Raw genomic sequence first — 24,457 nt, forward strand, 5'->3', positions numbered from 1 at the left:
GTGAATGATATGAATGTGGAGATACCAATTAACTCTGGACCTTGCACTCTGTATTGTCTCGAAATCACTTTGCCTTCATTGTAGACCAAATGAACCAACATACGTTCAGTAATGGGGTTATGGGAAGTTTGTCTTTTTTTCTTTTTTTTTTTCCTCCTTTTTTTTTGTTATTTTGGGCCTCATTTGCACCAATGAAATGTGAGATGATTTCACATGCAAAATTAGTAGATCCATGATTTTTAATGTCTGGAATGTCTCTTCCTTTGCCACATGTTATTTTTCCTATAGGGAGCGATGGGCTACAGAGTGAGCGTGTGACACTCCAATCACAGGGCAGGGCAGTTAAGGCCCTAATTCAAACTCTTCTCCAGCCAGGTCATGGAGCCGTGACTCATGGGCCACGGGCCTACTGGGCCACCTGGCTGGTAAATGCCTGACTGGGTCCTACAGAATCCGCTGATGTTGGGGTAGCAAGCCTAGCATGCTTCCTCCCACCCCGAGTAGGCCCCAGGGCCCCCACACTGGCCTCATGTCCTCCCCACCCACCATCCTTGGGTCCAGAACCTGGAGTGCTCTCCAGTCTTACTCCACTCCAACCTGTCTGGCTCTACTCGTCCGCTTCTGCCACATCCCAGTAGGGGTGCCATTTACGAGGTGGTGGGGAGGCATCTGCCCCCTCCCTAAGTTTTGTACCACCGGCCAAGAGTGACCACGCATGCTCCCCCATTGCTCGCTCCTTTTCCCTCTCCCCTCACTGGCCAGGAGTTGCCCCCTCCTGATACTAAAATTTGAAATAGGGGAAGGCCGCAATGCAGGCCACCATCTCCCCAGGGCTGTTATTTGCAGTCAACTTGGTCCCTCCTGCTACCTGGAGCCTCCTTTCTGCCCCTTTGCTATTCTGGCATGCCCCACTAGCTGGCTTATAGTCAATAGCTTCACCACCTTGCTCCGAGCCCCAATGTACTCACCCTATTTTGCAGCCCAGATCACAGCCCATTCCCGTTCCTCTTCTTTCCCTCCCACCCCCCCGCCCATCTCTGCAACTTGGCTCAATTGTGAGATGGGGAGAAATGTTTGTGCGGGATGAGCAGCGACACCAAGTGGCTCAGGCCAGCCCGGCATGTCCTGTTTTCAGTTTAGGGAAATACGGTCACCCTAGTTATGGCTCCCTGATTCCCTACTTCAGCCTAATTTAGCCTAGGCTGCATTAAGTTGCACCAATTGTCTGGCCTGCATGAGCTCATATGTCAGCTGGCAAGTGCAGCACACATCAGCTGCTCTCCCTCCCTCCCATCCCTGACTGGACCTGGTTTTAAAAGGGGAAAATGTTTCAGCAATTTTTGTGAACATTTTTTCATCACACATTTTCCTATTTTGAACACTTTCAACCAGTTTTACCCTGACATGACCCCTGTGCCGCAGGCCACAGGGATAGATGTATAAGAGATGTCTGTACTGCCTTCACATGAAGGGAATGGAAGGTGCCACAGAATCTGTCCCTAAGTATTGATTGTGGCCCTCTGACTTTTTGGAAATAAAATGGTTAGACTTCAGACTGAAAAGCTTGGACATCACTGATATGTAGTCAGGAAGAGGTTTTTTGTTTTGTTTTATTTTTTAACAGAAGCCTTCCCCAATGTGAAATGTGGGCTCTACTATGCATTCATCCAAACCCCATAAAGATATATGTATAAATAGGAAATATGTATTTATTTTAATTCCTTGATGAATACTGTGTAGAAAATGGATTTTTCCATTTGTGAACAAGAGTTAAGGAGGAAGGTACCCAGGTGACTTAAAAAACTAAGGCACAAAGCATGTCTGAGAGATTGCCTTGCTCTCAGTTCCTGCACAATAACATGGTAATTGGTGTTATCTGGGGTACCTGAGCTAATGTTCTCCAGTCTTAAATATCAAGGAGCTGAAAGCCGGGTGTTCTCAGCGATCTGTGTCCAGGAAGCCCACTTCCTTTCTATACCACCCATGGAAAGGGGTGTATGTGTGTGTGTGCTTACAATATTGTTCGTGGTGAGGATTTTTAATTTAACTTTGTTTGTAAAGTCATTTGACTTTTGTAACTGAATACATTTTATAAAAATCCAACAAAACAAAAAAAATCCAAGGCCAAAGTTGGATCCCCCACATCAATCAGTAGTCACATAAATGAGCCCCCCTTATTTATAAAAAGCAGATGCATAAATATGTATTTGGGATTATAATTGTGGCACACACGTCTCAGAATTTTGTTACATATATTTCACAGAAAAAGAGTTAAGATTTAACAAAAAACCTTGACTCGGTCTCCACCATTATATGTCTCTAAGTATTTTATCAGAGTCTCAGTTTGTTGAATTCCTTAGCATATTTTCATAGTTCATTATGCTCTTCTCTGTCCTGTGTGTACAGTAGGTTCTTAAAACTTTGAGAAGTCAATCCACCTTTTGGTATGAGTTTCCTCATGTATAAAATGGTGGTGATACCTGTGAATTCCATAATACTTACGAGCTCCACAAAGCTGATGGAGAAACTTATAAATTCCTTTGGGACTTGATGAAACTCCAAAATGTTGAAATTTCCATGGTGCATATAAGCCCTATGGCACATACTCAACCATATCACACTACTCCTATGCTCTTCGTTTCTTCCAGAACTGAAGTTTCTAGCTACACCATTTTTGATATAACTCTTTAAAAAAAGTTAGCTGACTTTCTCAATAAACCTCAGATTAATCCCCCTGAATATTATTTGTCTCCACATGACAAACTTCAGGCAGAAAGAGGCTTTTTTTAAGACAAGAAAGAAAGTTGGACTAGGATTGGTATTCAGCTTAGTTAACATTACTTACTGAAGTAATTGTGTAGTCCTTTTCATCTTCAAAGCACTTTGCAACTCATTAATTAGGTAATGTTTTTAACCTTAACTATGGAGTGGCTTCTGCAGCACCATAAATTGAAGCCAGAAAGATTCAAATTGGAAATAAGGTGCAAATTCCTAGCAGTGAAAGTAATTAATCATTGCAAGAGCTTACCAAGGGAAATGATAGTCATTGTCACTTGAAGTCTTTAAATTGACGTTGGACACCTTTTCAAAAGATAATTTGTGACTGAACTACAGTTTATTGTGCTCAATAGCGTACATTTAAATAGGGAAGAATAATTCCCTCCACTACAGTAATTCCTGGGTGAAATACTATGGTCTATATCATGAAGGCTATCAGACAAAATTACCTTAGTGGTTCCTTACAGCCTTAAAATCTATAATCTTAATGATTTTTTGGGCTAGAAATTTCCTTACTCTATTTAAAAGTAAGAAAAGTAGTATTAGTTTTCATGCTTGTTGAACTAAACATTGGGAAAATGGATTTTTCTTGTCTTTAGTGAGACTTGGTGAACACTTCAGTGTATTGCATCAGTTTTGAGGCCTATGCTGTATGAGCATGATTTCCATGAAGCATCAGAGTGTGTGTGGGTATCATCATCTGTGATTATAAGATCATATCCAGCAGAAGCAGAATCATATCTGAGACCTCACAGAAGTTACAAACTTTGCCAAAATAGCACGCAGAGCTTGTAACTGCTGCATGTTTATACATTTAAAGTACTGATCCCATTGCCATATAATGTGAGTCTTAAGGTAGTTAGCGTCTCTTGGCATAGTGCTTGATGAAGTTATAAACTTCAAGCAGAAAGAAAACATTACAAAGTGTCCGGAAATATTTTGCCCAGGTCAGAGTCCCTAGGCCTTCAGTGTAATCTACCAAATATGTGTCTAGTTGCCTCTTTGCACTACCTCATGTGCAATATTCAGAAAAGCAGACACTATGAAAGTGGGGAGTCAAACCTGACAGCTATATATTAGGGTGACTATGGGGAGAAAAAAGTACCTCCCATCAAAATTTGCCATTAATAATGGAACATTGTTTAGTGTGATCCATTTTAAACACATTTTGAAGCTAAGTACATACTCTAGATCTTTTAAGTTCATACATGATTAGACAGACCTAGCAAAAAATATTCAACAATCTCTGTCCCAGCTGGGCTTTGTGATGCTGCTGTTCTTGACATCTCTTGTGTCCCTCCTATATGGTAATATGTATGGATATGCTAAATTCTGAATCACTTAGTCTTGAGCAATGAATTTGTAAGCAAGGTTGCCATTGTGCTTGCAGAAGTTGTGATTTCCTAATCTGCCATGTTTTGCCCTGAGCTGTATGTCTTCCTCTCCTTTTATTTCTCCTCATGGCCAAAGAAGTATAATCTTCTGCTATCCATCCCTGATGTGGGATTGGATGTGCATTTCAAAATTCAGCCACTTTCCGTCTCCCCTAGCCCAGGAAACTGCGTGCCTCTGCAAGAAATATTGATGATGATACCACTGGAGGAGATGCACAGCACTATCTTCTCCCTGCTGTTCCTGAGAATTCACTATTGAGAAAAGGCTGCTGCTGGGAGGAGGCTCTCAGCCTGGCAGTGAGTTTTGAATTTATGGGAAGGAGTCTGAAATAAAGAGTTCAAATAGTTTTTTCTTTTTAGTTTATCACATTGTTTCATTTGTCTCAGCACATAATGTTACTACACTGCAACACATATCAAACTTGCTGAACAAGGTATGCAACAGTAAATCATTATTAATATATTAGTCCATTTTGTTTTTTACCTGTGCAAAGCTATCATAAACTTAGTGATCCAACACATTTTTTCCATTTACTTCATTAAAAAATAATCAAGTTCATTTATAAAACTTCAAAGAGTGTTGGTAACTTTCCCTAAAAGAGTCTGAGAACTTAATTTTTGTGTTTCTCTTTGTTGTGAATCAAAGAGAAATAGGACTGACATTTGCAACAATTACTGCCTTGTTTCATCATGTTTTGTTATAGCAAAATCTAATTCTGTTGAAAGTCTTCATATCTAATTATTCCAATAGGTGAAATTCGTTATAACATCTCGTAACAGACTGTCTCATATACTCTCCTTGACTGTATTTTTTCATGAGATCTAAGTGGTAAAGCTGTAATGTCATTGACACTAAAATTCTGATCTAGTGTAAGAGAATTTCTATCATATAATGGACTCTCACATATCTTTCTGTAAAACTTTGTTCACTTTTAATATGCAAATAAAGAAGAGCTTCATCTTAAAAATTAAAATATGCTATATAATCTTCACCTACCAAAACACCAGTATGAGAACAATGCTTGATGACGTGATTTTGTTTTTATTTCTTCAGCAGTGATTGAACAAACTCCCTCTACTACAGGGGTTCTCAAACTGGGGGTCAGGACCCCTCACGGGGTCATGAGGCTATTACATGGGGGTCGCGAGCTGTCAGCCTCCATCCCAAACCCCGCTTTGCCTCCAGCATTTATAATGGTATTAAATACATAAAAAGATGTTTTTAATTGATAAGAGGGGGGGATTGCACTCAGAGGCTTGCTGTGTGAAAGGAATCACCAGTACAAACGTTTGAGAACCCCTGCTTTACTAAATACTACTGAGATGATATTAATTTTCATGAACTGAGCTTGCAGATCTATGCTCAGGCTTCAAAGACAAAAGTTTTGCAGTGTGATTTCTAAAATATACATGTCAATATTAACATTTTAAATCAAGTGAAACACACTTTCTTCAGCCCATGTGCTACCATGACTTAATGTGTGACTTTGGGGAAATTACTTAACTTTTCTTTCTATCATTGTTTCCCCATCTATAAAAGGGGATATAATTGTCTAGCACAGAGGTAGGTACGATTTTGTCAAAAAATATATTTAAAAGTTAAGCTTTCAACCTTAAATCTTAATTTCCTTTCTTCTGAGTCCCTGCTTTCCCACCTGTAATATTTCTTATCAGTAGATTTGTTTAGAGTGCATTATGTATAGTAGTGGCAATGTTGTCCATTATGTTGTCATAATAAGCCGTAACCTTACCACAAATTTTCCAGTAATTTGCATCTTTTCAGTGAATTATATATAGCGTATTGTAGAGATATGTACTCTTGTATTACACTCTCTAGCTAAGCACCTCAAAGCACTTCGCAAACACTACTGAATTATGCCTCATGACACTGCTCTGATGTAGGAAAGAATTATTATCCCCATGTTACAGATGGAGAAAATGAGGCATAGACAGGTTAAGCAACTTGTCCAGAGGGTTACACAGGATGTCTACGGGAGAGCTGGGAACAAAACCCTAATCTCCTGACATCAAATCTAGAGCTTTAACAACTGAAACATCCTTTTCCTAAATGATACCATGGAATTTTCAGAAAAGTTATAGCACTGTTTTGATGAGAACTCAGTAAATTACTCAAATCTCTATATCTTAAAATATTCTGGGCCATAGTAAAAATATGTGTGGCTGAAAAGCCTTTCTACAGTGAAGATTCACACAGCTTGTCTGTCTCCCTAATGCAGTTTCTGCGTTAGAGTTAATGATATTTCAATATTTCTGAAGTATTTAGCATTTTTCTCTGTACTGATTACAATCTGTTGTAGATGATAATTATGCTGCTTTTATCACTCAAACACTCAAGTGATTGTTAAATCTTCAAGTGGCTCATACCAGATTTTTATTTCTCAAAGGGTTTGAAAGTCTGCTTAGATTATGCCCTTCTGTCACATTAGCTGTAAATGCTAAATCAATGCAAAATGAATAGAATCTTATTTCTAAAAATAACCTTTTTCACAGGAAGAAGAACTAAGGAAAAGTGGGGAAGCCAAATATTCACACTTGAGCGACGAGCTTCATGTTCTAATTGAAGTGTTTGCTCCACCTGGGGAAGCTTATTCACGTATGAGTCATGCCTTGGAAGAAATTAAAAAATTCCTTGTTCCAGTAAGTGGCTCATAACATTTTTTTTTCTAATTGTCTCTAGTTCTGCTACATTGAACTCACTCATTCTTTAAAATCCTGCCTGGTTCACGAAACAATTTGATCTGCAGAAGATTCATTTTATGTCCAACATCCATTAATTGTTCCTTAAGTATCTTCTGCATGGGATTTTTTTATGATCATAGGTCACGGACATCAGTGTAGAAATATGCTTCTAAGATCCTTGATTACTGTATATTTGTACTGCCACTGTTTGCATGTGCTACATTTTACATAAATATTTTCTATAAAAGATTCTGAATTTACATGCAAAACTAAAAATACAATAATAACATCTTATTCGGCAGAGTTTACACTAATAATTCTAATCAGCTCCAATATTACTGCAGTTCAGAAGACTAATTCTGACTCAGGCTTGAATTTAAAAAAAACATTGCTATTCAGGAAAGCACTTCAGTATGTGTTTAAGTGCTTTTTGAAACAGGGGCCTGAAACTCCTAGAATATTATATAGTGGGAGAAATAAGGGATGGAGGAAACTCCCTTTCATTTATATTTGTATTATACAGAACTACTTCAGCTAACCCAAATCCTTGCAATCTGAACCAGAATTATGTTCCTTTTTGCCTATAAATTTCTTTGCAAATTCCTTCAACTATTTGAAATTTCAGTTGTTCAAATTTATTCACTGTACCCCATGATATTTTGATATTCAAGGTTTTACTTTATATATAATCTGCATTAATGATGACTTTGCAACAGTGTTGTGGTATGAGCTGCATACCAAAAAAAGCTGTGGTTTTGTCTAGTCTGATCTGAGGACATAGATACTGTTGAATGCAATGAATACAGAATAAGAGTTGATTCAAATTTTGCAGTAACCAAAAAAAGCATTAAAAATGTCTTCTAATTAAAAGGTTTGTCTTCCAACAAGAATGCAACAATGCATTTACTATAGTTTGTACCCATATAATACACATCAAAGTAAAAAACAAACAAACATTCAAATACTCAAATTGATTATAGCATAGGCTAATCATTTAGAGGCTTACTTTTCTTGATTCCTTTTTTGTTTGTTTGTTTTGTTTTAAATTGTTCTTTTTTGGATACAGTATTTAAAACCTTATATTTTACAACCATTGAACATGGTGGGTTTTTTTTAAAATGAATAACTTGAAAATGGCTACACGCAAACTGTGAGATATTTTGCATTAAATAATCAAAATTCATGCTAAGTGTGACAACAAAATATACCATGTTTGAAACAGGCCATTAAGTTGTCACTTTTCATCCCACTACTATATTTCCAGTTTGGAAATATGAATGATGAAATTAAATGATCTTTTAAATGTTTTTATACTGGAAGAAATTAATGAGAATTGAAAACAGTTTACTAACATAAATTTCGTTTCCAGACTGATCATGCAATAAAGGGGACAGAATAAGAATATAAGTATGGCCATACTGGGTCAGACCAATGGTCCATCTATACTAGTATCCTGTCTTCTGACAGTGGCTAGCTCTAGTTGCTTCAGATGGAGTGAACAGACCAGAGCAATCATTGTTTGATCCATCCCCTGTTGTCTAGTTCCATTTTCTGGTAGTCAGCAGTTAAGGGAGACTCAAAGCATGGGGTTGTGTCCCTGACCATCTTGGCTAATAGACATTAATGGTCCTGCCTTCCATAAACTTATCTATTTTTTGACACAGTTGTACTTTTGGCCTTTACAACATCCCCTGGCAATGAGTTCCACAGGTTGACTGTATGTTGTGTGAAGAAGTGTTAATTTTAAACCTGTTGCCTATCAACTTCATTGTGTGACCCTTGGTTCTTGTGTTTATGTGAAGGGGTAAACAGCACTTTCTTGACACCACTCATGGTTTTATAGACCTATATCATATCTCCCCCTAGTCATCTCTCTTTTCTAAACTGAACAGTTCCAGTCTTTTTAATCTCATCTCATATGGAAGCTGTTCCATACCCTTAATCACGTTTGTTGCCTTTCTCTGTGTCTTTTCCAAGACTAATGCATCTTTTTTTGAGATGGGATGACCAGTACTGCATGCAATATTCAAGCTATGGGTGTACCATGGATTTACATAGTACCTTTATATTTTCTGTCTTATTACTTATCCCTTTCCTAATGGTTCCTAATATTCCATTAGCTTTTTTGACTGCCTCTGCACATTGGCAGCATATGTTCAGAGAACTATGCACAGTGACTTCAATATCTTTCTTGAGTGGTAACAGCTAATTTAGACCCCATCATTTTGTATGTATAGTTGGGATTGTGTTCTCCAATGTGCATTACTTTGCAGTTATCAACATTGAATTTTGTCTGCCATTTTATTGCCCAGTCACCCAGTTTAATGAGATTCCTGTATAAATCTTCAGCAGGGCCGGCTCCAGGGTTTTTGCTGCCCCAAGCCTCGGTGGGGGGGAGGGGAAAGCGATCACAATCAGCAGCAGCTCCACCCCGCTGTTTTCTTCTTCTGCAGCAATTCGGCGGCAGGTCCTTCCCTCCAAATGGGAACGAGGGATCCGCCACTGAATTGCCATAGAAGAGCCCGACATGCCGCCCTTTCCCCTTGGCTGCCCCAAGCACCTGATTGCTGACTGGTGCCTCGAACCGACCCTGCTCTTCAGTCAGTTTTGGTCTTAACTATCTTGAGTAACTTTGTGTAATCTGCCCATTTTGCCAGCTCACTGTTTACCCATGTTTCGAGATAATGTTATGAAGATGTTGAACAGCGGTACAGTACAGATTGATGGGGGAACCTTGCTATTTACTTCTCCATTCTGAAAACTGAACATTTATTCCTACACTTAGTAACTAGTTAAAAGATAGGACACAAATCCATGAGAAGATGTTCCCTCATACCCATCACTGCTTACTTTTGCTTAAGGGCTTTTGGTGTAGGATCTTGTCAGTCTGTCTGAGTGCTATATCTACTGGATCACCCTTGTCCACACACTTGTTGACGCTCTCAAAGAATTTTAATAGATTGGTGAGGCATGATTTCCCTTTGCAAAAGACATGTTGACTCTTCCCCAAGATATCGTGTTCATCTGTGTCTGATAATTCTGGTCTTTACTATAGTTTCAACAAATTTGCCTGTTGGCAATTGGGTCATGATAAAATATTGCAGAACAAATCAATGCAGCAACAAAAAATTGACAATGTACCTTGAAATGACAATTTAGCTGCAGCTAAATTATGTAGATGTGCCAAACTTCAGAGCATGAATTTTTATAGTTAAAATAATCCTTGGTTTGGAGGAGTTTGTGATTTAGGTGGGGCTGATAGCACTGCCTACTATTAAGGTTGCTTGAAACTTCTATTGCAAGACTTTATTTTCAGTTGCTTATAATTTTGCGAAACTAAAACCATTTGGACTGAATATTTCCATGCTGGGTGTCTGAGGCTGATTTTGTATGTTTGCTTGTTTGTAATTTTAACCATAGCAAGCCAGCCATTTCTGAGAACTAGGCTCCAGGGCATCACTGAAATGCCTTTATCCATGAGACTGTCCTTTCTCATTCTACAGTCTCTTACCTCATTCATTACACACCTTCCAACATCTGCAACCAATTAGGCAGGGGTCCTATAGACAATAGCCTCCTCTACCACACAATCCTGATTCATCCCTCAGACATGTCTATTCTGTGCATTGAAAGGCTAGGCCTACTGTCATGGTACAATTCCCCACTCTGAACCTTAGCGTCCAAAAGATGGGGTACCAGCATGAATTCCTCTAAGCTTAATTACCAGCTTAGAACCTGTAGCGCTGCCACCAACCAGGAATTCCAGTGCCTGGTACACTCTGGTCCCCACAAAACCTTGCCCGGGGACCCCCAAGACCCAGACCCTCTGGATCTTAACACCGTCGCCTCTCCCAGGCTTCCCCTCCCTGGGTTACCCTGGAAGATCACTGAGATTCAAACTCCTTGAATCTAAAACAGAGAGGAAAATGCACCTTCCCCCCTCCTTCTCTCTTCCCCTCCCAGATTTTCCCTGAGAGAGACAGTAATCCTGGCACAGAGAGAAATCAGCCTCTCTCTCCCTCTTCCCTCCTTTCTGCCCACCAATTCCCTGGTGAATCCAGACCCAGTCCCCTGGGGTCTCACCAGAATAAAAAAACAATTAGGTTCTTAAACAAGAAAAGCTTTTAATTAAAGAAAGAAAAACAGTAAAAATTATCTTTGTAAATTTAAAAAAAAATGGAATAGGTACAGGGTCTTTCAGCTATAGACACTGGGAATACCCTCCCAGCCTAAGTATACAAGTACAAATTAAAATCTTTTCAGCAAAATACCAATTTGAACTCCTTTCAGCCAAATATACGTTTGAACTTCTTCCAACCAAATACACATTTGCAAATAACGAAAACAACCATAAGCCTAACTCGCTTTATCTACCTAGTACTCACTAGTCTGAACTTATAAGAGCCTGTATTGGAGAGATTGGAAAGAAACCTGGTTGCACGTCTGATCCCTCTGAGCCCCCAGAGTGAACAACAACCAAACACTAACAGCACAGCACAAAAACTTCCCTCCCTCAAGATTTGAAAGTATCCTGTCCTCTGGTTGGTCCTCTGGTCAGGTGACAGCCAGGCTTACTGAACTTGTTAACCCTTTACAGTCAAAGAGATATAAAGTACTTCTTGCTATTAACTTTTCTTATTTGTTTATGACACCTACACAAAGAGCAAGGAGTGTGATTTCCAGCTCACGTATATGGATTTATGCTAGCTCCATTACGGCTAGTGAGACTATAAATAGTATTTTAGCTGCAATTAGCACAGTCAGTGGCCTGTGCTGAGTACAAACCTGCCTGAACCCCATGAGTATGTATTCAGCATGGCTAAATTGTGGTACTCCTTCTCCTGCCCATGCTACTGTGGCCACACTATTATTCAAACTCATGCTGTCATCAAGTAGCACAGCAATATGTGCCTGAGCTGGGAATCACATCTCTAGCTCATAGTATAGACCTAGCCGATGAACCAGGTATACAGTGGAAAAGCTAGTATGCGATCTTGTAATTAGAAACAGTATCATAATGCACAAGCAACCGGAATTCGAGCATTTCTAATTTCAGTGCTTGACTTTGCAACCTTAATGTTTGTTTAACATAATGAGGGGGTCTGAGGGGGAGGGGGCTGAGAGAGAGAAATTTACTGTGCAGAAGGGAAATATTAATACTTACTTAACTATTGGGCCAGATTCTGCAGCCCCAGTTCATGGTGACTAGTATCATACTCTGTGAGTGGTCTTGTTGAAACAATACAAATAAGCAGTAGAGAATCTACTGCAAAGCTTATTTAACTAGCTTATTTTTCTTATATATACCACTTTGAAAAGTAACTACCATCTTAATCTTAAATTATAGTGATGATTTACACACCTCTATTTCAACCACCCATCCTATGTTCTACCTCCATGCAAAGTATCTCTGTCCTAGGAGAACAAAGAGAGTGGTAGAGTTGTGTGGTCAGGATAACATAAAACTTTGGTGAAACGCTGTCTTTAATATTCGGATTCTGCACTGCTTAACATTGTGTGCTGCACTTATTTGTTTATAAAAAATGTGATGCATTTCTGAGCACTACTAAAAGCTGTATTGGAGGAGATATTTAAAAACAGATTTGTCAGAAGTTTTGGAACTTGGTTTACAGTAGCAATAATCATACCAACAAGTAACGACTGCACTTTCTGACTTGGTTATTAGTTTTATCCCGTCTCTGCTTCCTTTCAGATTTATAATAACCAACAAAGCAATTATTAACTGGTTAGTTACAGCCTATGTGCTCAGAAAGCTTGCACTAGATAATTTCCTCTTTGTTCCATGTTTACTGTGTATCTTTTATTTAATCTTTAATCAAATGATACTGTGTTTATAAAATATAATTAATTGTAGCACCAAATAGCTATTATTCCATTACAGGATTTAAAGAAGAACCTTACCCATTTATTTATAGTGACTCAGTGACCTGATAAAGGATACAAATGAGCTTTCCTCTTACTTATGGCGTATTTTTTACTTTAAATTTAAGTGGAATATTGTGCTCACAATGATTGATTGTTTGCATCAGTAACGTGGAAAGATGTTTTGGTAATTTATCATAAGCTTTTAATAAGACTTCAGATTTACATATGTGCAGAAAAAAATAGAGAAAGCAAAACAATACAGATTGGACGTGGGGATAATAGAGAGAGCATTAAAATTATCTATATACTACCTGATTCAAAATTAACAAACAAGTGTGTTTTTTTTCTTTAATGGCACTTTATTTTCATCTTCAATCTTGTCCAATTATAGTATTAAAACTTTGGCTAGCCAAGATTTCACACCACATTGGAAGACAGAAAATGAGTATTGATACTGGATATTGCAAAAGCTAGTTCCTGTTGAAGCCAAGAAACAGGTGGTGTTTTGGGACTCCATCCAATAGGAATTTTAAACGAATCATTGTACCGTAAAGGTTTGCAACCTTCACTGGTTTACTGATTGACAAGGTTTTAAAACTATGGACCTGATTCAAGGACCAGATATTACATTTTTTTTACGATCAATTGAGGCCAGCATATGGCTCTGCAAACCCTCATTTGGGTGTCCTGGTCTGGCCCTATTCAAACCTTGAATAACAGGTAGATAAGGCTTATTTTACAGTTGATCTCACAGGACCATGTTCTCTCTGTTCTCGCACAGAACTCCCACCTGCCTCCACAAGTCCTCTGTGCAATTATTGAGGGGAGAATATGTTCCATTATGTATTGATTTGTACACTCTGTGATAAGATATAGATATAATGAAAACAGGAGAGGTCAGATGAGCCATGATCAGTTGTGGAAATGTGACAATTTGAAATATCTGTCTATGTACACCTTATTAACTCTTTGATGTTGGGGGCTCTTTATGTGTATCTGTCAGACTGCAAACTCCATTTTTGAATGTGGGGTTTGTCTACTTTCTCTGTCCTTTTACCTGCATATTGGACTGTAATCCTTTGGGATACAGCATGAACTAGGACTAACAATAATGGATTGTTAACTTAAATGTTCTTAATTAAAATGGAACAGCACTAAACAATAGGTTGATTCCTACCCAGGTGGATTGGCTTATCAGGGGAGAGTTCACCTGGCAATGAAATCACCTGGAAGGGGTCTGAGCTCACCTGTTGAGGCTAATCAGGAGGTCATATGAGAGAGGAGATTGGAAGGTTATAACAGGGCAGGAGCAGCTCTACACTGGTGGGCTTTTGGGTGTGGGGGGAAGGGCATTTTCACCAGTTCATGCTGAGGGAAGCTGCTTCTAGAGCCTGATGGGGCAGAGGCAACTCCTCTTGTTCCAAGGTCTCCCAAAGGAAGGGTGAGTTAGTGTGAGGGGCATTGTGTTCAGAATGATCTGTTGTGTTTCTAAATGGTCTATTAAGTATAGAAGAGTTGACTTAAAAGCCTTTTGCTCAGCCTGTGTCTATTGGCTTCTGCGATCATATATCCCTAAAGAAGTAAATTGTAAACCAGACTTTCACCTTTGTAGGGATTCTGGGGAATGCTTAAGAGCCGCTGGAGAGGTTAGGGGGAGATGGCACTTTGTTTCAGGGCCTGGATAACTGGACCGCAGGGGTACCCACTGCCAAAAGTGTGTCAGACATGAGGGCTGCACCTAGAGCCAGGAACTGCTCTGCCCCAACAATCTAAGGGCATGTGAAATTCAGTGTTTGGATCCCTCACAGTAGTCTGGTGGATTTCTAGCAGGGGAGCTTGACCAGATCAGTGACAGGGACAAGTACCTCAGTATTGAAATGTGACTGGTATATAACTGGGCTTTTAGGTGCCTGGTGAAAACATGCATTCAGTTTTAAGCTAATAGACAAATTTGGGTTGACATAAATGGTGGAATAAGGTATCCATCCATAAATAGGTATAAATCACACACTGAGGGGCCTGAAGATCTCTAGTACAACCTCTTGCATTTGCTTCTACTTCTACAGCCTTGCCCTTCACCAGGTAAGTTACACTTACATACATACAACTTAACTTCACTGCCATTTATGTCATCTCTGAATTTGGCCCTAAGAATTCTGAAGGGTTTCTTCACCTTTCCTTCTCATTGAAGAGTTAACCAAAACCATATCTCTGTGCAGCCAGTGTTTGCTTGGGGCTAGCAATTCTGATTTTACAGACTCAGTTAAAACTTTTTTCGGAACCTGAATCATAAGATTGATGGAAAAAATCAAATGAAACCTTTAAAAACAATATATTTTTGGTTTTATCTTACTTCTAGTTTTTGACCCTTTCGGGGGTCACACTTTCAATTTTTTTCTCCAAGATGATGAGAGCTGGAAACTTTCTTTACAAGAGAATTTTAACTTTCATTTATCACGTGGCTCCAGGAGTTGTGGCTTTAAGAAAAACACCAAACAGTTTTAGACCTAAGATGAAATTGTGAGGGGTTGGCAATATTGAAAAATAACTTTTTTATCTAGTGTTTCCTCCTGCCTACAAGGAGAAAATGATCCCAGGTTCATCTGTGTACACTTGCATCATTGTAGCACTTCATTGTGGGCATTCACTACCATGATGGGAGAGGTTTTCCCGTAGCTATGGTTAATCTACCTCCCTGAGAGGCAGTGGCAAGGTTGACAGAATTCTTCCATCAACTTAGCACTGCTTACACCAGGTCGACATAGCTATGTGTCCTAGGGCTGTGAATTTTTCACATCCCTGAGAGATATGGCTATGCCAATTTAGGGCTTCAGTATATACCAGGCCACAGTTTTCCTCAGTAAAATGGAAACAGCAATGCTTTCTTCCCCTGGAAGGGTGTTGTGAAGCTTAATTCAGTCACAGAGATACATTCAAGCACAATTTGGATCTGAATTCCAAAGGCCTCAACAGTTGTGGACGTTTGAATCTGAGATATTGGTTCTGCCCATCATAAATATAAAATATATCAGTAAAATTTAGATCTGTCTTTACCTTTCAAGCCACCGCTCCACCGCCACCACCAAAATGGGAGTAGTTCAGATACTGAATTTTGGTTTAAACTAAACTGTATATATTAACAGCAAAGAGTCCATTGCTGCTTTTACAGATCCAGAGTAACACGGTTACCCCTCTGATACTTGTGCATATTAACAGTTCTACAGTGCTTTGAGGGCCTCACATGGGATGTTACATATGTATAAGGTGTCATATAATATAACACATTTAAGTAAAATGGAGGGGAGGTTCTCTAAAAAGGAATAAAACTGAAATTCAGTAGTTCATTGCCACAAACCTGTGAAAACAGGGACATTTCCACAGCGGTGGAACGGAACTGGCTAGTGTAAGGGGAGGGCGGGGAACACATTTGGAATCTGTTTATATCCCTTACCAGAGGGTAGGTTTCATGTTCATGAGGGTAAATGTACAACAATTTGTATGTAAACGGCAGAGGTCTAGAAGGCTTCTGATGTAGACGAAATACCTTTGTTTCTAACAATGGAGGTAGGTAATATTCAATAAGAATAGGTAAGAATAATATTCAATAAGAATAGGTAAGAAATAGACAGTCTACATGAAATTTAGTATGCAAGTTAGACTAGATGATCTAATGGTCCCTTTTGGTTTTAAAATCTAAGAATCTGACACTATGTAGACGGTCTGCCTATTTCTCAGATTTGTGATATAGTTCAAACCACCATGACACAGTTGCCCAGGAGTTTAGATAAATAAGCACAGTACTTGGGTTTGACTGTTCTCATGGTGGAGAATTTGCACTAGCACACGTGTACCTGAAGTCCACTTTCATTTCACAAATAAAGTCCTGGGACAAAAGTGAGTGATACAAGAGGTGTCAAGAGGGAACTCTTTACCCTGTGTCTGGTGGCTGGAGAAGAGCAGGTTTCTTGGTCTGTATAATGCTTCCTTCTATAGAAATAGCAAGAAACACTGCAGAGAACACTTTGTCACTACCACTCTTGGCCTGGGGGAGAGCTGGAAGCTGATGATATCTTTGACTCATGATTTGGCCATGGGTGGAGGCCCATGTGACAAAGGAAGGAAGAGAATTAAAACCATATAACTTGGTGTGGGAAGATAGAAATGAGAGGAATGAGGGGATAGAATTATAGTGATAAATGAAGAAGGGAACAGGTTGCTAAAGAGAGGCGTGGGAAGACAACACAGAGGAATGGTAGGGGAATCAACCCACATTTGAGAGGAGAGGGTAACTGAAGAGAACAAATAAATGACTGGGAAGGAAATACTTTATAGAAAGAGTAGGAACAAATGTAGCAGCGGGCCAGGAAATAAACTGATTGTGAGAGGGTAACTTCCAAAACAAGAGGTCAGAGTCCCCCCCACATTTAGTAGGGAAGAGACCTACTGTTGCTAAACCGGGTGACAGCTCCCTGCGCCCACCACTCCCTGAGTCTGTTAGTCACCCTAGACGAACCTCTCAGGACTCTGCCAGCCCTTACTGTGTCTTGCAGATTAACACTTGGTGTACCTCCGTTCCCAAACTTCCCAGTGTCCAGCCCCTGTCACTGAACACTCAGACTAATTACCAAGTGTGGTGACTCCAAAGAGGCAATATGTGCACAGCAGCTTACTTGATTGAATCAAGAAGGCGCATGCTACTTACTATCATGGCACTGAGATGAATTTCAAGTAAGAAGAGAATAAGTTTATTAACAAAGAACAGAGAATCACAGATTCAAGTGAGGGGCTTTTAAGGTCACAGGTAGGTAGTAAAAAAAAAAAAAGATGGAAGACAATTCATACACTGGGAGAAAAGTGGGGACTGCACCTTTCATTGGAGGTCTTAGCTGGATCTTGAATTCTCTGCTAGTTTCTGCCACAGCTGGGAAAGTAAAAAGCTTCAGATTTCCCTCTTGAATGACTCCAATACTATTACCACCCCCATCACTCCATCCCAGTTTCTCTCTCTTTCTCTCTCTGCAACTTGAAAAATAATTGAAACATTAAATGTTTGGTGTCTTAAATCATATATATCCTCTCTGTAAGATAGTACAGACAACAGTGTGGACTGTTTTCTTTTGTCATGCCTGGACAAGACCCATCTCTCTTGCACCTTAATGCTATTTCAGCATTTTAATGGTTGCAAAACTTGTGGATATCCTATCCATACCACTGCTGTCATGGCATCATCTAAAGTCCTGAGATTTTGGTGACAGACCTAAGAGCTTTATAAATTCTTGAGGTAAATTCTTGAGGTTGGTCTCTGCCCAACCATTATCCTCAAAATGATGTGTTAAGATCAGTGAAAGGAACCATGCTTAGAAAAAAAGTGTTTTTAATCTGATTTTAATTGAGATTTGTGCTATGTCTTAAATTGGTTCTTTTTTTTTAATTACTGAAGTTTACACCCTGTATACGCATGAGAGACAGATAGCACTAGCGTGTTGGATCATCTACACTCCTCTAGATACCTTGTTTTGAAATGCAGTTAACAACTTTATGCCATTCCATAGAGCAAAACTGGATCCCAGGTGACAGCTTGTGTGCTGAGATACAATTGAAGCCAGGTTTACTTAAAATGGTGTCAATATAAACCTCTGAAAATTGTTTTGTACTATGGGAAGCTTGACAGACTGCTTTGATACAGTATTTTGAATGTGTTGCTATGATGCACATTATTAAACTGTATGAGTTCCCGTCATGCTGCTGTCTGCCTACATGAGAGCCTGGCTTAACCATGTCCATCTGTGTCTCAATCACTATGGATATGTTACAGTTTGTTTAAAGAGATCTTTGTTTTCACCTGGCTAATCAGTCATCCCAAGGAGCTCATCTCTTCCCATGGTCAGACATCTTATTTCTACCAGAACACCGAGGCTTATGTTATTCGATGGCACAGGCTATTATATACCAACATCAATTTAAAAAAAAAAGTTACTTCATTTGTCAAATGGAAAATGTCTCTGAATCATGTCCAGATTAAAAAAGAAACAGTTGAATGGATTCTCTTTTCTACCATGCCTCTGAAATCGAGGCATCATTGGATCATAGCAAAAGGCTGTATTCAGATCCTCTATAGAACATGAATGACATCCTTGCCCCCTCTTCAGACCTTGTATGCTGGGTAAGAGGGCTGGAGCAACATAAAGAGTCCCTAAGAAAGCCCCAGGGTGAATTCTTAGCCCAATTGAAGTCAATGTTAAAACTCCCATTGACTTTAATGGGACCAGGTCGTCACCCCAGGGTGAAGGGACCAGGATTCCATAGATGTAGGAAATGAGGCAGACAGCTGTAAGGCTGTCTTCTGAGATCTCCTCACCAAATCCTTCAGTAGGGGATGTGACTGGAGGGTAGAAGGGGTGTATTATGGGTGGGGTTGCAGCATGAAGTGCTGTGTAGATTCCAGGCTTCACTGCCACCTGTGGGGAAGTCTGGGGAAGATGCTATGACCTGGACAGACCCTGCTCCTGGAGCTGTCTAAATTATTATGAGGGCTGCTCCAACCCCCACACTGAAACCCAGAAATGGGAGAGTACAAAGATGGCTTAAAGGCACCATTGCTCCCCTTCACCCTGTCTACAAATTAAGAGGCACAACACAGGCCTTTATATCCCTTAAGTATAAAGGACCTGATTTGACTTCCATTTAAATCAATTGTGTTGGATCAGGCCCAAAATAATATTTCTTGTGCTTTTATATTTTTTTCTGCCAATGTAATGTCCTTATGCACATGAAGGTAGCGAAAGCTCAGGTTTCATTTTGAAATCACACATTTAAACATACTCCCACGATCCTCATACTGTCCTCCTGGTACATCACCTTTTCTTGCAATCAGAAGAAAAAAATGAAAGATCTCTTCCAAAACTGGTATTTATGCCACTATCATAATGTTAAGAAAGTGAAAGATTAGCACAACATAGTTTTCTTTAGCATTTGTTTAGTAATATCTGGGTATAGGGAAGGAAGGAGGGGATCTAGCAGCTGAGCTTTTGTTGACTGTGCCCAAAGTGAAAGCAGAGACACTTGCTAAATTTGAAGGAGTTTTATGCGCCTAGCCATTTGCATTAAACATTGTAGTATATGGGAAATATTTGTGGTTCTACTGAGGATTGTTACAATGCTAAGAGGCAAGGGGAAAGACAAGTGTCTAAGAAAGTTCAATCTATGCTTAGACATTTAAGTCACTGTGTCATTTTGTATCCTAGCTGTTGGTGGTCCTCGCAATGAGCTTCACCCCTAGGCATTTTCAAATGATGAGTAAGCCCATCGTGAATTTTTGTAGATATCAGAGTACAGAAATCCTTATGGACAACACATATACTTTGGTTAGAAAATAACACAAGATGTAACTTTTGAAAGTTGCAGATCTCTGCCTTGTAAGAGTGCTGATATACACAACAAACTCTTTCTGACCTACCTCATCTTTGCATTCTTCGTCAGAGAACAGGATCGTTCAGTTACTTATGTCCCCACAGGCAAAATGAACTATTTATAGTATTCCTTGAATGAGGTGGAAAGTAGATTGGAAGCAATGGATTTCAAGGTAATTAATCTGGATGGAATTCATGAATCAGTCTGAGATAAAGGAGGAGAGAATATAAAATACTAGAAAAAAGTGACTGAGCTAAGCAAATTAGATAAATAATAGCTGGTCAGAGAATTTGGAGATTCTAATGAAGCCTAAAATTATCAGAATGTTGAGTGTTCTTTCTGGGAAAGAATACCAGATCCAATAGCATTGAATTTTTTTATGTATCCCAAAATTGACTAATTATAGCAAACTGTATCAGTATAGAAAATTGCTGCTGTAGCTGTATACACGACGCTGTCAACAAGGAAGAATTGAGCAGCTCATTGATTGTGACCTTATCTGATTAAAGACAGAGCAGGTATCTAAGGCAGCTAGGCAAGCTAAGGATCTCAAATATGAGGCTATATTTTTTTCCCCATGTTGAAGCCCAGTAACACAGCAGAAAACAGCCTCAGTGTGATTAAAATGACTGTTACTAATGAAAACATATTGTGTAACTTTTCTATCTGCTACCATAAGTAGTGAGCAAACAAAGACAATTATTTTGTTTTCTAGGCTACTGTGACTAACATGATACTTGTAAAAATGTAGCTTTATAACACACTGAACCTACTGGAAACAGGTGATAGATGTTGACTAGTATAGAATACCTGGTTTCCTGACTCTGTAGGCCTTGCGTGCTGGAGGTCAGGCTGCTTAAATTTAAACTGGCTTTACTGATTGTTAGTTCAAATTTAACCAAGAGATGTCTTGCTTCCTGTAGTGGATTAAATGAATCCTATCCATAGTCTGAGAATCAGTCTGAAAAACATTTTGAGAGCTTTTTGGTTGAAAGGTACAATGTAAATTGTGACTCATTATTAATTTGCATACTGAAATCTTATTAATTAATGGTATGAAAGTTGCCTTGGGTTTTTTGAGATTTCAAAATTAAATTAACAACACTTTCTATGGACACAAAAGCCATGAGAGATTTCCTTAAGGCTTTTCCCTCCACCCACATGTCTCTTTCTCTCCCTTCACTTGTTTCTATCCATTAAAATGTCTGGGCCTTGAAATGGCTGGGACAACTCTAGAGTGCCCAGTGTCCATTATGGGTTGATTCCATAACTGGACATATACCTGGGGAAAGATGGACGTATAACATACTGATGTTCTAGAACAGTAATCTTGTTTGGAGATGTGTGTCTCACTATGTTCTCTGAGCTGTGGATGCAGATAGCCTGTTCCTGAGACCAGCACTCTGAGTGTGGGCTTTGAGAGCCCAGTCATTTCTCACCAATAGCTTTTTGCTGAAGGTTTCTGCTCATTTCAACTATCTGTGTTGAATATCAATGCTAATGTGGTCTATATTGTGTGAGTTGATGCACACATGTTTTTGCATATGTACATATTGTTGCCCTTTGCTCATTGACTTATTTGAAAATATGTTGTGGAGCTATTATACACAATGGATATATATGGTAAAAAAATTGTTGATAAGAAAATTGCTTTTACAGTGCATGTTCTGCATCATTTTCATTGTCTCTTACTTAGACTTATTATGTATATGTGTGCAAAATCTATTAACCGTCCGTGACCAGTTAATAGATTGCATTTCTTTGTGTAAACCTTGGCTCTAGTTAGGTCATTCTTAAACTTATATAGCTACGTTCTCAGTCTTAGCCAGTTTTACTGTCAACCTGATAAAAACATGAATGTTTCTGGATACATTAACTTTTGGAGCAATATCAGATAACTTAACAACTTAAATGTCACAGTGCATGAATGCATAGTACACTGCTTTTTCCAGGGAGATTCTACTGTAATTTATAATGGATATTTGGCTTCAGTGAATGAGTTGCCACCTGTTAAGTAGATTCTGGGAGGAGGAGGAACCTACAGAAACTAAAATCTATTTGAATAATAGACTTGCCTACAGGAAGAAATTACATGTAACTAAAACTGTACCTCCCCACTAATAGCTAGCCATACCAGCGTAAGTGCGGGAAGTGATAAAAAGGGAACCTTTATTGTTGATAATGTTAATATGATGAAGATCTACCTAGAAGATCAAATTATAAGGTATAACAACAATATTGAAGTTAGAGACTCTCCCATATGTAACTATTTTAAACTGTCCTAGAAGTTGTCAGGATATTTGTCTCTATGGAATGATTCTTTGGCATTAACATACAGAAAGATTATTTGTTTCCATCATGCAATATAAGTTTACAGGAGAAATAACCTGTTTTTACCCATTTTTCTTGATTTGCAATGGAGTTTTTAACAGCAACATACATTATATTTTGATGACTTCACAGTTACTTAGGAGTTCACATTGGTCTCACTATCAGATATTCATAGCAACAGCAGAAATAGAACTGAAATCATGCTTTTCCAAAAAGATAGGCCTCCATTACTTGAGCTACAAGAGAAACTCCTGGGCCCTATGTTATAGCATGTGGTCTATTAAACATAGCCAAGCTGTTCCAGTTCCATCACGTAGAATATAGTGGTATAAGCTCAGTTTTAATGTACAAACTAAACAAACCTTGAAAATGGACATTAAACTAGCAATGCTTAAAAATAGATTTGGTCCTTTTAAAAACAAAAATAGGTTAAATCAATATATAACAAATCTATAACTGCAGTTTGAACCAATAGAAGTTTAACAGAGTTTTTTAAATAAGGAAATGTAACTAGGAAAAGCTGCAAATTTCTACCCTCCTTTTTTTCAATCTTCTTAGAGCTCATTACATTATTAATTTTAGATCATACAACAATATGTGGTATATCACTTGGTGGAACAAAAAACAATATTGAATTATTGAAAAAATGTATTCTGGTGCAAAGGGCCAGATCAATGCCTGTGCACCCCTTTGTCCCATTGAAGTCCTCAAAATATGGCTTAAGTGGGACTTCACTAGTGTATAGGCCTTTTGCTGGCCCTCTGCTTATGGAGTAATGCCCTTTTTTATTTCCAAGAAACCTACTCTGCCCCATTGATGGAACCGAGAAATAGCCATAAGTATTTACAAACTATTAAGAATCTTTGGCTATATAGAATAGTATAAAATAATTATTCCTCGCACTGTGCTTCTTATGGCATGAATCCTGCACTCAGATCCAGGTGGGCAAACCCTTGTATCTGAATGAGATTTCACTGGGTTTCTGCACAATGTCTACTCCGAGAAACTTCTATTGGCTAGAGAGGCTGAGAAGTAATAAAGCCAAAAGAAGGAAACAAAGAAATATGTAAGGGGACCAAACCATCTATAAGGCATAACAGAGTGAAAAAAAATACAGATGTCACTGAGGGAAGAGTGAAAGGAAAATACCAGGGATATGAACAGAACTCCAGTAAAACTGAGAAAACGATAGCAACACGCTGGGCAAAGGTTGTGCAGATTTTAAAGTTCTATATACTTAAAGTTGTGTAAATTTGCTGTTTAGATAGCATTTAAATCAGGTGCAGTAACAAGTGTCTTTACTCTTTAAACTAGGAAAATGAATTCCAAAATCTAAGAACAAAGTCAGTAACAGGACTCCAATTACTGTTTGATATCCAGTTTGTATTTGCCTTTCTATATATGTGGGGAAAATATTTCTTGGGAGGTAAGTACATCTAGTATATGCAAAATAAAAGCTCCATGATGGTCAGTAATACAATAAACAGTTAAATGTAGCGTAAGGCTGAAACTTCACTGCAGTAGGAAATTGGGCTTAACTGTTATTTGTCTCCCTCACCAGGTCTACGCTATAAACATCAGTATAACTGCATCACTCAAGGGGTTGAAAAAGCCACACCCGTGAATGACGCGGTTATACAGACCTAACCCCCGGTGCAGACAGCCCTGTATCAATGGGAGGGCTTTTCCTATTAACAAAGCCACGACCTTGCAGAGGTGGATTAACAATGCCCATGGAAGAAGCTCTTCTGTTGGTGTAGTGGTGTCTCCGGTGCTGCTAGGCTGCTGCAGCATTTGAAGTGTTGTCAGGGCTTAAATTCTCTGAGTATTGCCTGGAGCCCTGAGGCTCAGGGTTCTTTAGCCTCACAGGAGACGCCAGCTGAATTTAAGCCCTGAGTGTAGTCCTGCCCTGGCAAAAAGATCAAATAACTAAGGGGAAAAAAGGAGATAAATGGTAC

General features: G+C 39.0%; 2 protein-coding genes across 4 annotated transcripts in view; one reads left to right on the forward strand and one right to left on the reverse strand.

The window, feature by feature from the left end:
- The window catches only part of KHDRBS2 (KH RNA binding domain containing, signal transduction associated 2), a 694,643-nt gene that overhangs the window by 339,929 nt on the left and 330,257 nt on the right, over nucleotides 1-24,457 (forward strand). For 2 of the 3 annotated variants that reach the window (XR_007774032.1, XM_050950940.1), the window contains exon 4: nucleotides 6,684-6,830. The exons of the other annotated variant lie outside the window; for it this stretch is intronic. Coding sequence is in view for 1 of the 2 variants with exons in the window: in XM_050950940.1 (XP_050806897.1) it covers nucleotides 6,684-6,830 (147 nt within the window). In the remaining variant the exon portion in view is untranslated. The remainder of the gene's footprint in view (nucleotides 1-6,683; nucleotides 6,831-24,457) is intronic. 3 annotated transcript variants of the gene reach the window in all.
- Nucleotides 1-24,457, reverse strand: part of LOC127049743 (uncharacterized) — a 412,642-nt gene that overhangs the window by 320,872 nt on the left and 67,313 nt on the right. The window lies entirely within an intron of this gene.

Source organism: Gopherus flavomarginatus, chromosome 4 (genome assembly GCF_025201925.1).
Source record: "Gopherus flavomarginatus isolate rGopFla2 chromosome 4, rGopFla2.mat.asm, whole genome shotgun sequence".
NCBI lineage: Eukaryota > Metazoa > Chordata > Testudines > Testudinidae > Gopherus > Gopherus flavomarginatus.